A 12,823-nucleotide genomic window follows, 5' to 3' on the forward strand; every position below is an offset into this window, starting at 1 on the left:
AATTTCTTTGCTAAGAAACATTTTGGACGCCAGTGTTGAAAAAACTCTTACTGTCAGAGGGCTCATGACGATGTGATGCGGTTGTCGATCTCCTGAAGCTGCAGGGATATTGTGGGAGTGCTGATTCAGAGCGGTTTGTGTCTGGTGTGTGCGTGCCGTCTCCCTCCACAGTGAGGTGGGCTGAAGGTGAGTCACAGCACAGCTCATCCTGCCACGGGAGGTCCATGGCACCTCTCTCCTCAGGCTCCAGACCCTGGGCACCTGCTCAAAGAAAAGGAAGGGGAATTAACTCAGGTTTTGACACATGAACCAACAAAATGAACTGACAAAATAATAACAATTACAGGGTTTTTTATATTTTCAGATTTGTGTTTTATTTTCCTAAATCAGACAAGTTAAATTACATTATATTGAACAGCTTGTGCTCTTTTCAATCTATGCTAAAAAAAATATGTCTTTGTAAATGTCTTATTGCAACAACTGGCTGTTGCTTCATCTTTATGTATAGAGTCAAACGAGTTTCTTCTTTTTGCAAATATAAACATTGCATTGTTTAGATTTGCAAAAAGAAGAAACTTGTTATACTTGGGTTTTTTGCAAAAGCTTCTCTTCAATTGGTAAATTTACAAAAAAATATATATAGAGCAAAATGACAAAAAAAAAAATGGCAGGGTATGTGGGAAAGAAAGCTGTTTTAGAACATTATGATTTTTGTTTCTGTTCCCCAAAACGTTTTGCAATATCAATGTCTGCTTCTGAGACATCCTGCGTGTCATTTTCTACTTTAAAGTGAGGCAACAGCCGATGGCTTTAACGACAGTCTGTGTTTGTCTCAGAGAAAAACAGAGAATAAGAGAAGCACAAAAAGACCTTGTTAGTGTCCATCTGAAGTGATATTGATTTAGTTCAGGTGAAAGTCATTAAATCTCCAGTGTCAACACTGGTATAAGGTGTCTGCGGCCTGTGTATCTAAAGACTACCTAGAATTACACATTGTGACCAGTGTTACCTGAGTACTACTTAGATATTAGAAATGTCTGTTCCACAATAAAATAAATCTTAAACAGCTGCCAATAATTGGAAAAAAAAAAGAAGCATGGATTTCAAGATTTAATGACCATCCCCATCTAAGAAGGTTAATCTTCTCATACACATTATTAGCATCCAGAAAAAACATCTATAATTACATTGTCAGAATCGGTCTGCCAGGACCAAAGCCTCACAAAAATCCATATGACAAATTAAACTCCTCACACTAATGTAGAAGCACAGTGTATTCAATTATAGTTAGCGATTAAGACTGATCAATGGCGCCCCAGGGGCAAATCCTCAGGTTGTTGCATTAATTTTAATATAGCATATACTGTATGTTCCCTTCAATAACTATAACAATAACAAGCTATACACTCGAGATCAGATCTGTCATGTATAATAATTGTATATTATGCACAAGCACATGTGATATATCTCGCCCTGTTGTTGCAAATTCTCAGTCGGAACGTAGCCAGACAATTGATAAGAAAATACATTTTAATATTAAGCACATTTCTGTAAATCGTGTACAAGGAGCTTTAACTCACCATGGGACACCAGGAAGATATATATGAGTACTGTCCACATTACAGACCCAGCCCTGCAGAGAGACATAGAGGGGATAAGTAATGGAGAGATGGACAGAGAGAAGGAACAACAACACAAGCTACGGATTTCTCTGGGTTTGCATATTGTTGGAAATATTTGGGTATGTACATATTTAAAGAAAATATATGTTAACTCCTTTTTAGACATTTGAATACAAAAATGCTACATATTATATCTTTAATATGTTCCTGTTCTTCAGCATTAAAAAAGCATATTATTAACCCTTTTATAGGGAAATACATATATATTTTTAGTTATTCACTGTTGTTCAGATTATACACATAGGCCGGAAATACACTCACATGCACACACACACACACACACACACACACACACACACACACACACACACACAGGACCCATAGACACGCATTTATGGAGTCAAAGCAGTTATGGGGTCATGGGAACCTCTGCAGTGCCCAGGAAGTGGACTGTCACTAGTCTAACGTCCATTCTTAGGTTCACGAAGGACTTGAACCAGCCACCTAGTATCTACCAATATCCGATTGATGCCTCGCTTTCTGCTATTTCAGATATTTCTGTGATGCAGAAAATTATATTAACAACACTATGGGCTGAGCTCCTCTCACCCCAGCAGTTGTTGTGAATACTCTCGGTGACACATTTAGAATTAGCTGGAAATGGGAGGAAGTTCTGCAGGTTATGCATGACAAGACAATAAAAAAAAAAAAAGGATGCAATACAATCTCCAAATCTCACAAAGATTACAACAGTTACAATGGGGGAGCAGTGGAAGGTGAAGGCATGTGTGCCACTGTGAACAGTGCTAAGGAAGAAGAGTGGTGGAACTGGTGGACCAACTCCTCTACAGTTAAAGTGACTCATCACACTGTAGAGCGTTTTTCAGTACCGCAGCTCCCTAAAGAGCGTGGAATCTACTGATGCTCAGGCTCATACCTTGTTCATCCTAAAGCAGTGGTTTCCTTTTTACCACCATTCCTGTGAAACAAGCTCCTTTACCCTTTCATTGACAATAAATGCTCATGTTGAATTCATTTTAACCGGTTTTATTCAACACTATTAAATACATACAAGTGGATATCGATTTTATAAAAACAATCACTGTTTGACTTTCTTTCTTTTTTCATTAGGCTTGGTCAAGTAGTACTATTACTACTATTTGGGTGTTTCCACTATCAATTTAAGTCAAGTCAAGAGTCAAGAGATCTTTATTGTCCCCGGAGGGCAATTTGCAGTACAGACAGCAGCAAAAACAACAGTAAAATGCACAATAATGACACATACGAAGACAAAGCGCTAATAATTAAAAGAGATGGAACAACATGAGTGACATTGGACAACAACTAACAATCATCAATCAACAAAGTGCCACAGTGCCTCACTGGATAAAACTGGATAAAAATAAGGAGTTAAAGTGACCACAGTGCTATCAATTGTTAAGAAGGCCAACAGCCACTGGAACCCAGGATGGCACTATGTATCTATTACTGTTACATCCAAGTTATTTTCAAGCGCTACGGCTGTCTCAGGTGGGAGGAGGGACCTCAGAAATCACATCACAGCATCACTGTCATTTGTAAGCCTATTTGTGGGTACCCCCAGCGCTACCCAGGAGTACGCAAACCCCTCATTGGGAATCAGAATCACTGTCTTGAAGTACAAACAAATCTGTGCTGTAGGCTGAAATAAATGCAAAAACCTTTTTTATACAGCTTATACAGACCTTGCTTTATGTATACGAACTATGAAAGTGCAAAACAATGTCTAAAAATGGTTACAATTAAGCCCACTCATCATAGATGGTTAGGCATATTTCCAGTTGTAAATCACCAAGACCCAATTTACTAGGGTGTGCCGTTCAGCTGACATTAAACTTGAACTCCAATAAGTCATTGTCTCTTTCATTTGTTTCCCTGAATACCTATCGCTCAGCCGAAAACAATTGTCTCTATATAGTTAAGTTAAGCAGTTTCCTGGCTGTAAAGAAAATAATTCCACTTTCACTCTTTCATGACATCATGACCAATTTTATATGCCCACATTCTCCACAAGACTTTTTCACCCTGGGCACAAACTATTTAAATCTCTCACGGCCCAAACCTCACGCCACACGCCAACAGTTTCTTTCTATCTGCAGCTTCATCAGCAAAGCCCAGGACCCCCTTTGACACTGACTCCCACCCCAGAGACAATACACGACACATTACTTTAACATAAAGTCTCCACATTTGTTACATTAACACGCATAGTCTCTACAGGCTGCATTATACTGTGAACTTTTGCACATTCGTCGGACGATATTTTGCACATTTCTTCACTTTTCAAACATAAATAGTACATACTTTTTTATAATGTTCTTTTATTCATATTTGTACGTCCTTTTTAAAATGCTTTTTATGCTTCTTGTCTCTTACTATGTTTCTTGTTATGCACCAAACACCAAGTCAACTTCCCTGTACTGTATGTGAAAACCTAATTTGCAATAAACCTAATTCTGATTCAGATTTATGAAATGTTATTTCATCTAAATATAATGCAAAATATCATGTATTGCAAATTTGTTGATTTACATTCATGAGATGGCAAATTCTTCCTTTGGAGGTCAGACAATGTTATCGTCATTTTTCTCCGCAAACCAATGTCAAATGTTTAGAGACTGAATCTACCTACTGCAATACAAGTCAATTCTGACTCTAGCAGGTCTGATGTCCTGTGTCATCATTGGAATAAATAAGGTACCAGATTAGGAAACAGGATTAGGAAACAGGTTTAAAATTCTTGGCAAAAAAAAACAGACTGATTGCAAAGACAATTTTTCCGGTGATGGCATTAAAAGACTTTCTCAGACACATCAAATTTTGGAGGCAGATCTCTTTCTGATAAGATCACCTCCCACTCGCCGTCTCTAACGGTTCTGCACACAGACACGTCAACTAAAAAAGCATTGCTCAGAGGCAGAGTAGCTGAAAAGAATCAATATTTTATTTGGTAAGAAGTTTGAGGATGAATTTGGCAAAAGGTATATCAGCAGTTGATGTTTTTCAGGGATTTTTTGTCATTTATTTTGCTAATTTAATGGTGAGAGACATTGCTCAGCATGGGAGGCAGCGGGGTAAAACTGTGTTAATGATTAATCATTAATTGAGAAGGTGTACGGTTGAATTTTTCTGTTTAAAAAGGGAAGTGGGTGCAAAAATATTAATTTTATTGACATTTTCTGCGCTTTTTTGTATATTTACAAGACTTAAAAAGTTATGATGCACACACAGGTGCATAAACACCTGCACAAATATTTCGGCAATCGCCGGTTGCTGGGTTGACGGCAACCAGTTTGAAACTTTTTTTACAAAACACCCAACCCTACCTGGTATACATGCAGGTAAGCCAATGGGAATGGAGATGAGGTGACTGGGGATGTGGGAACACATTGAGGGCAACTACAGGGCAGGTGAGAACAACAACAGTTAAATAACAAGATTCAACTGAATTTTTCTCATTTTTTCTTCCAAACTTCTGTTCTTTTCTAGACAGTTTTATTAGTGTGATAAGTTCTTCTCAAATATTTCTCATCTAATTAATTCATGTTGTGCTGTATTTTGATTGACACTGCCCTTCATTATAAAGCTGTCCTCTGCTTGCTGCGGTGCCACATTAGAGCAGCAAGGCAATAAAAGAATACAGTGTGTCTTCAAACATCTATTAATTCAATGATATGCTAGACCAAGATGAGCACAGCATGCAGTGAAAAAACAACAGTGTGTGTGTATGTGTCAAGAACATTTTGTTTAGTGTGTGTGTAATAAGGTGATCAATTGCAAATCAATCTGAATCCATCCATAAGTTATCTGTAACCAATTATGCTATGCAGGGGCGCGGAGGGGCTAGAGTTGATCGCAGGTGACAGTGGGCGACAAGCAGGGTCAGGGGCCAGGTCGCCAAGTCTGAAGCTGAGTTTCCATTAATTTTAAGCAATCTTTTGAAATGTTGCAAAAAAAAAAGAAATGTGAATTAGACATTTTCCATCAACTGGTTGACGCTTGGCTAAGTTGGCGCTATAGGCTACACATGGCTACAATTCGCCAGTAAACAGAGTAGAAGTAGATGTTGCTAACCGGTTCAGTTGAGTAAGTTTTAATCGTTCTTTCATGTCCGTTAGTATTGGCCATGCTTGCTGTCCAGAGTCAAACATTATGGAAATGTGAATTAAATGTCTGTTACGTCCAAATTAATTTGTCAAAGGCATTTCTATATTCCATCTAATGCATCAGTTGTTTTTGACAAAGGTGAATGGAAACAGAGACAGACACCCATTCACACCTAGGAGCAATGTAGAATCAACACTTGACCTAACACTTGAATGTCTGTGGACTGTGGGAGGACGCTGGAGAACCTGGAGAACCTGGAGAACCTGGAGAAAAGCCACGGTAACACAGGAGAACATGCAAACTCCACACAGAAGGGTGCAAGCCCGCCGGCAGGTTGTAACCCAGAAGCCTCTTGCCTGGAAGGTGACAGTGTTAACCACTGCATCACTGTGCCACACACATTAATCTGTATACGTGGGCTTGACTTTGTCATTATTAAGAAGAATCTGTCACAGTGTACAGTCTGTGTGTGTGACATATATAAACACACGGAAAAATTCTCAAAACCTCTGTGGTACCACTACAGTAGGTGTCTCCAGGACTGTATTTTGCCATGATGACACACAAACACAAGGTAACAATACCCTAAAATAATCCTTATCATGGCTGCAAACACTGACGCAGCGTCATCAGCATAACGAGAGACTCCCTGACAAAACAAGATCTCATGAATTTAGACACACCTGTTCCGGCGTACAGCACACACCTGTCATCACCTCCAGGAAAAACAGGCAGGTTTTACTCCCATTTTCATTTGCATGTTAAATAGAAATAACTAAAGCAGTGCCTTAAGTTCTTTATTTGCATAAAAACTTCCAGCCTCTGTTCTATCGAAACCACTGCCATGGTAAGTTAAAAGCTTTTATTGATCCCCAGAGGGGAAATTCAGTAAGGACAATGAGTGAATGATATGAATGAAATCCCCTATCACAGAATGTTTATCATGATATAAACATTTATGGTATTATGATATGATGATGATGACTCTATAGAAAAAACTGTTTATGGATAAAATAATCAGATAGGAATGTCTTTTTCCAGTTAAATCCAATACCTGAAAAATCAAGACACATTTCCGCATGCCAAAAACAATATACAAAATCTAACATTGCCAGGAATGCAACCCTGCTCATTGATTTGCACCACCACCTACAAAGGTTTAATCAGAGATATTAATAGGATAGCTGTCACGGTATAAAAGGTATAATTCATATCATGCCAAAGTGTTTATCATCATCCGAGCTGATAGTGAGGACCAATCAGAATCTCAAAGCCCAGCAAGCAGTAAGACTAAAGAAATGCAGTCAGTCTGTGGGGACTTTGCTTAGGAAATGGAGGGTCATCAGTTCAAGCACACATATGAGTCCAGTAGAGAGTGCATCTCCTGGGGCACAGCCAAGGTGCTCTCGAGCAAGGCAACAAACCCCCAACTGCCTGTTCATGGGCAGTGCTCTGCCCTTGCTCGGACATCTCTCCATTTAATACATGTTTATAGGTCCTGTTAGTGTGTTTTAAAACAAGTAAAAAAAAAAAAAAAGATTGCCCCCCCAGGGATCAATTAAGTCACTCACGATTTTACTTGCACTGTCTTATCATAAAAACGTGGTTCAGTTAGGATTTAAAATATGCATTTTTGTTTTTGTATTGATGGTGCATAACTGCAGATACTCATTATCCAACAAGCTATGCATATTCATATATAATAGTCAATTAGCTCTAGTCTTACTTCAGTTAACTTAAAGTGAGCCAGAGTAAGCCAATGGATGAGAGACCCAGGATGTGAGACCACAGTTACCATGATGAATGAACAAGAAAGCAGAGGAAAGGGACAGATGATGATCTTGTTAGTGGACAGCATATGTTCATGTCATATTGTAATAATGTGGGACAGCAGCAAAAACATTCAATGACTTACTGGTCAGTAGCCTGTATCAAAGAATAAATATCGCTGAATATTTTTTTAAGTATCTTGCAGCCTTTGTTTGTGCTATAACAACACAATTCAGTTTTGACAGCTGACGCTCATTCATATCTCCCCATTACCCGCTGCACAATGCTACACCGCATAAGTGCAATCATTTAATCTTGCTGCTCATTTCTGTCATACATATTTTATCTTATACATTTCCACTACATTTAACTTATCTGATTTCATTTTCTGTGAATTTTATTTTACCTGTATTTTTACATCTACCTCATATATATTTGACTAGGAGTTTATTGTTTTTTATGCTTTTATGCTTTTTATATACTTTCTGCATTTATTTATCTAAGAGTTTATTGGTTATCCTTTACTGTATTTGTAAGCTGCTGGAAATTCCATTTCCTTGCGGGAGTCATCCCAAAGGCTCAATAAAGAGAAGTCTAAGTCTGTGCGCTTTTAGAACCGCACCTTACTAAAGAACCAGCAATGATGGAAAGATGCCAAATAGAAAGTTCCCCTTGTTCCTGCTCCCTCAGCTTCGTTGGAAACTATTAGACTAGGATCAAGACAACCATCTGAAACTATTTTCCTGCAAAAGGGAAGCTCTGCCCTTCTGCCCCGTGTCCTCCAAAGACTCCACCTCGCCAACTATTCATCCAGGTCTGACTCACTCCCCCGCTTGTCTCAAACTGCTCCGCAATAGAGGCGCGCCAGGGCTTGCCCACCTCCAAATCAGAAGCTTCTGACAAGTTGAATCTCTTTTATTTTCCAACCACAGTGGCTATGTTATTTCAAGTAGTGACACGTGCAGCACGGATCATTGACAATTACAAAATTGCAATGCCACAAATAAGTTTTAATCTATATCCATCTAATAGGCTAGCGGGTCTGTGAAGTGCCATCAGTGGAGCTAAACGCGCAGGAACGAGAGGAGAAACCATGAAATACATCAGAAGTGCAAAACACTCGAGCTGTCAGTCTGAACAGTTCAACACCTCTGTGTGAAAGAGAGACTGGAATGTGAAAGGTCACAAGAACGATCGGCGTCCCGACCACAAGCACATCATAAATGATTATTAGAAGCGTTAAAAGTGAGAATTCACCACTAATCTAATGATGACATTGTCCTTACATAGCCGCTGGAAGTTTCTTCTGGTTCTGTGTCTTCTTCTCTCAGACTCGGAGTTCATCCAGGTGACTTTAAATCCTCAGTGAAGAAGATAAGAGCGCTTCTGTCAGAGTCCGCTGTCCATGTTTGAGTCTGACCAATGATGAGGAGTTCCCCAAAGTTGTTTCTCTCTCTCTCTCTCTCTCTCTCTCTCTCTCTCTCTCTCTCTCTCTCTCTCTCTCTCTCTCTCTCTCTCTCTCTCTCTCTCTCTCTCTCTTTCTCTCTCTCTCTCTCTCTCTCTCTCTCTCTCTCTCTTTCTCTTGACGTAATAACCAGCCGAGCCTCCCGGCGTAAGGAAACGAGACTGGACACGGGAGCTGAGAGGAGGGAAAAGGGGGAGAGGCTCCAGAGCGTCCTGCCCACCGCGATGCGTTCGGGCACACCTCTGGAAATCCTAGTACTTATGAGGAATTCAGAGCGTCTCGCTTGGATACAATAATAATAAAGTGGAACAGTACACAGCAGCAGCAACACAGTTGCTCCTTTAGTAGAGATTTGAAGTGTTCTCTCCTTGAGGGTTTCAATAGCCCACTTAGCTCCACTACATTTCAGAAGGAAACAGGCATTGTAGGATACTTTTTAAAAGATGTTTATTGTGTGAAATATTTATATTAATTGTTCCATTAAATGAAAACAGTAGGCTAGTCTCTTCTGACTTCTATAGGGAACTACAGAAGCGTGTCTGTCAGTTAAAAACCACTCCTGTGTGGATCCTTGGCCACAAAATCAACCTACTTTTCCAAAGGCAAACAGTTCACCCATTCACTAATCCGTTATTTGAACGGAAAGTACATCTGTGTCACTATTAACTATACAGGGAAGTCCACATAGAAAAGTCAATAGTGAAGTCCTGGACATGTGGCCTGAAATGTGTGTGTGTGTCATATGTATACTTTCCCAAAACTTTTAACTTCCATGGCACACCAGGTGAACAGAGAACAGACTGTATTACTGTAATGCTGCCTGGTGTCCATATATTTTTCCAATTCAAGATTCAATTTGCAGATGTTGAGCATATAGCCTGGAAAACACATGACGAGAGTAAAGGTGGCCATTTAGAAACAATGAATGGAGCCATGCTCATTTGTGCTGTGTTTGAGTGTGACATGGATCCCTCTGTTGGAATATGGACCGGGCACCTGATATTGTGCCTTTTATCGGTAAATTTGTGTTACAAATATCCTTTATCGACATGTTGTTAACGTTCTGAGCTTTGCCTCGACGCTCTGTGCGTACACCATACGCTTTGTTGATCTGATTGGTTGATTTGGCCCAATAGACAGATGATTTATCCAATCAGGAACCAGTATTTTCGCCCCTTCCCAAAAGATCTCCAAACGAGAGTTCCCAGACGGAAATGTTAAGCAAATGCGAATCAATCGAATCAACCCATCTGGCGGAGTCAGGTTAAGATTATATACGGATTTACTAAAAAGTAAAAAATCTTTAAAAATCAATTGATATGCTGTCCAGATATGGAATTCTGTATATTTACATGTCTGCTTGTTTTTGTCAGTACCTTTCGGCATGTGTGCGCCATAGCCTGGTGTGTACCCAGAACTGGGTCCTGCACAAATTAACACTGTGTGATAACATATGTGATGAATCATATTAAATGTAATACCACCTTCACAGATAAGATTTGTGGCATTATGTGAAGTTTTATATACTGGTGTGTTAGCAACAGTGATTGTCAGAATAAGTGTATGGTAAAAGAAGTAAGGTTTAGGACAAAACTCCAGTCCCCACATAATAAACCATTTATGTCAGGACTGGCATTGTGGGTCAAGAAGTATCCATCCATCTAATTTATACAGAGCACAGGGACCGAGAATCAGGTAACACTCTAGAAAGGTTTCCAGCCTATAACTGGCCTAATGACAATGACACTTGAACTTTCTTTCATACATCTGGGCAATTTGGAGTTTCCAATTCATCCAACCTGCATGTTTTTGGACTGTGAGAAGAAAGCAGAGCATCTGGAGGAAACCCAGGCAAAAAAGGTAATCTACTTCCCTGTTTGGAATTACGACCAAGCTGAGGTTATGTTAAGGTTAAGCATGGAGCAGTTATGGATAAAGTTTGCACGAGCTTCTAGGGAATTAATTCAACACAAGACCCCTACAAGTATAGTAGTACAGGTGTGTGTTTGTGTGTGTGTGTGTGTGTGTGTGTGTGTGTGTGTGTGTTAGTGACGGAGTGAGCTTCTGCCTGCAGTCACTATCAAACTTTATGACGTAGAAAGGATGCGTCACTGTGAGCTTGCGTTCATTTGCGAATGTTGAAGAGGAGGAGGCTCATTTGAAAATGGATTTCCACGGTCTGCGTCATGATGAAGGGGAACATCACTTCACTTTCACAGCTCACTGATCTTTATGGAGATGGATTTTGCTCGTTTTTTTCAGCAGCCTGGTGTTGCTGTCATTGAATGCTGCAGCGACTGTCTGGGAGTAACAGCATCTGGTTTCACGCGCATCTGAAATCCCTTCAGGGGAGCAAGGAGGGTTGGTAAAGCAGTCAAAAGTGATGAATTTATTTCTGTTATCAAACATCGATTTTTGTTACTTCTGTCAATTACAGCCCAGTTACTGTCGGTGACTGGTGATTACAAATGTGTCAGTGTTAACTGCTTTCTGTCATAACTGAATGAATAAGTAGAAAACTGGCACTGATGACAGACTGACCGCTAATTATAAAACAAAACAGGACTCGCTGGACTTACTTTGGAAAAACACATAGACAGAGAGTCTAATTCACACCTACTGTAGACATTACTCATAAAGTCATCATACTTTGGATTCTAGACATAGACTTAAGAAAAAACAAATGCCAAAGCTTATTCCTGCAAACCATTATCTCTAATGCACTTCCATCTGCCCTCAATTCCTGATTCTGGGAATACTTACCTTTCCTTCACAGCACAGCATTAAAGTAATACTTGAGGTTCACAGCCTGCTAGACAGTATACAATATATATATATTCACTGATCAGACAGGGATGTGAAAGAAAGTGTGAGCAGGGGAAACGCTGCAGCAGCCGCCTCACAAACAACAGCATACAAAAGGAGGAGATGACATCATTCCCTCCAATGACATCATCTCAACCTGTGTGTAAGAATGACATCATCCTCTTGGTATGTAATCCCCGTGTGAAGATATGTGTGTGGTGCAAAAATACATAAAAAGTCAATAATTCATTCATGATTGATCTCAAATGTCCTACCATGTCGTCCTGATTCTTTTAAGCCTGTTTATTTATTTATTTATTTATTCATTCATTAATTTATGTTTTTTGTTTGGGTTGATCCCAAAGGGATCGAGAAACAGAAGTCTAAGTCTAAGATGTCTAAGTCTTGATCTTCTTTATCACAATCATTATTTTTTAATCTGTAGTGTTTTCACAACACCTAAAACATGATGGTTTAGGGGTTACAGGCCAAGTTGACATACTGATGAATATAATGAATGATTATAAAGTATAAGAAAAGTATCTTAGTTAATTTACTTTATGTATAAGCACATTGCAAATTACCATAGGGAATTTCTTTGTATGTATACTTGGCCATTGCACTTGATTCTTATTTCCATTACATTTGAAAAATATCATCCATTTGTCCCTCTAGAAAATAATTATATTTCACCCAGGTTCAATTAGCCCTGGGTTAAACAGTCCTGTCCCCTTAAGAACATTTCGTGTTGCTTCAACATGATTCTGGGTGGGTTTTTTTTATTACCATGTCATGATTGCTCAAGGGGTGTTTAAGCTGAATACACTGTATCAACATCATGAGCTGACTCCTTTTAACAACCAGCAGTGTCTCCACGCCTCAAATGGGGAAGCCGCTCATGAATTATTAATCAGATTCTGCACACAGAAAGAAATTCCTCATGGGGGGGTTACATACCCAGAGGATGATGTCATGCTTGCTGACTGGTTTGGATGATGTCACTGAAAGGGATGAT

The 12,823-nt window shown here is 39.4% G+C and overlaps 1 protein-coding gene across 2 annotated transcripts in view; it reads right to left on the minus strand.

Annotated features, from left to right (window-relative positions):
- The window catches only part of lepr (leptin receptor), a 41,931-nt gene that overhangs the window by 18,978 nt on the left and 10,130 nt on the right, over positions 1 to 12,823 (minus strand). The window contains exons 1-3 of one of the 2 annotated variants that reach the window (XM_083911153.1): positions 8,825 to 8,980; positions 1,581 to 1,633; positions 52 to 261 (exon numbers count right to left, since the gene is read on the minus strand). In XM_083911153.1, coding sequence (XP_083767279.1) covers positions 52 to 261; positions 1,581 to 1,633; positions 8,825 to 8,826 — 265 coding nt within the window. In that variant the 5' untranslated portion in view covers positions 8,827 to 8,980. Of the gene's footprint in view, positions 1 to 51; positions 262 to 1,580; positions 1,634 to 8,824; positions 8,981 to 12,823 lie in introns of those variants that run through there. The other variant, XM_083911152.1, reaches the window with a different exon arrangement.

Source organism: Echiichthys vipera (genome assembly GCF_963691815.1).
Source record: "Echiichthys vipera genome assembly, chromosome: 3".
NCBI lineage: Eukaryota > Metazoa > Chordata > Actinopteri > Perciformes > Trachinidae > Echiichthys > Echiichthys vipera.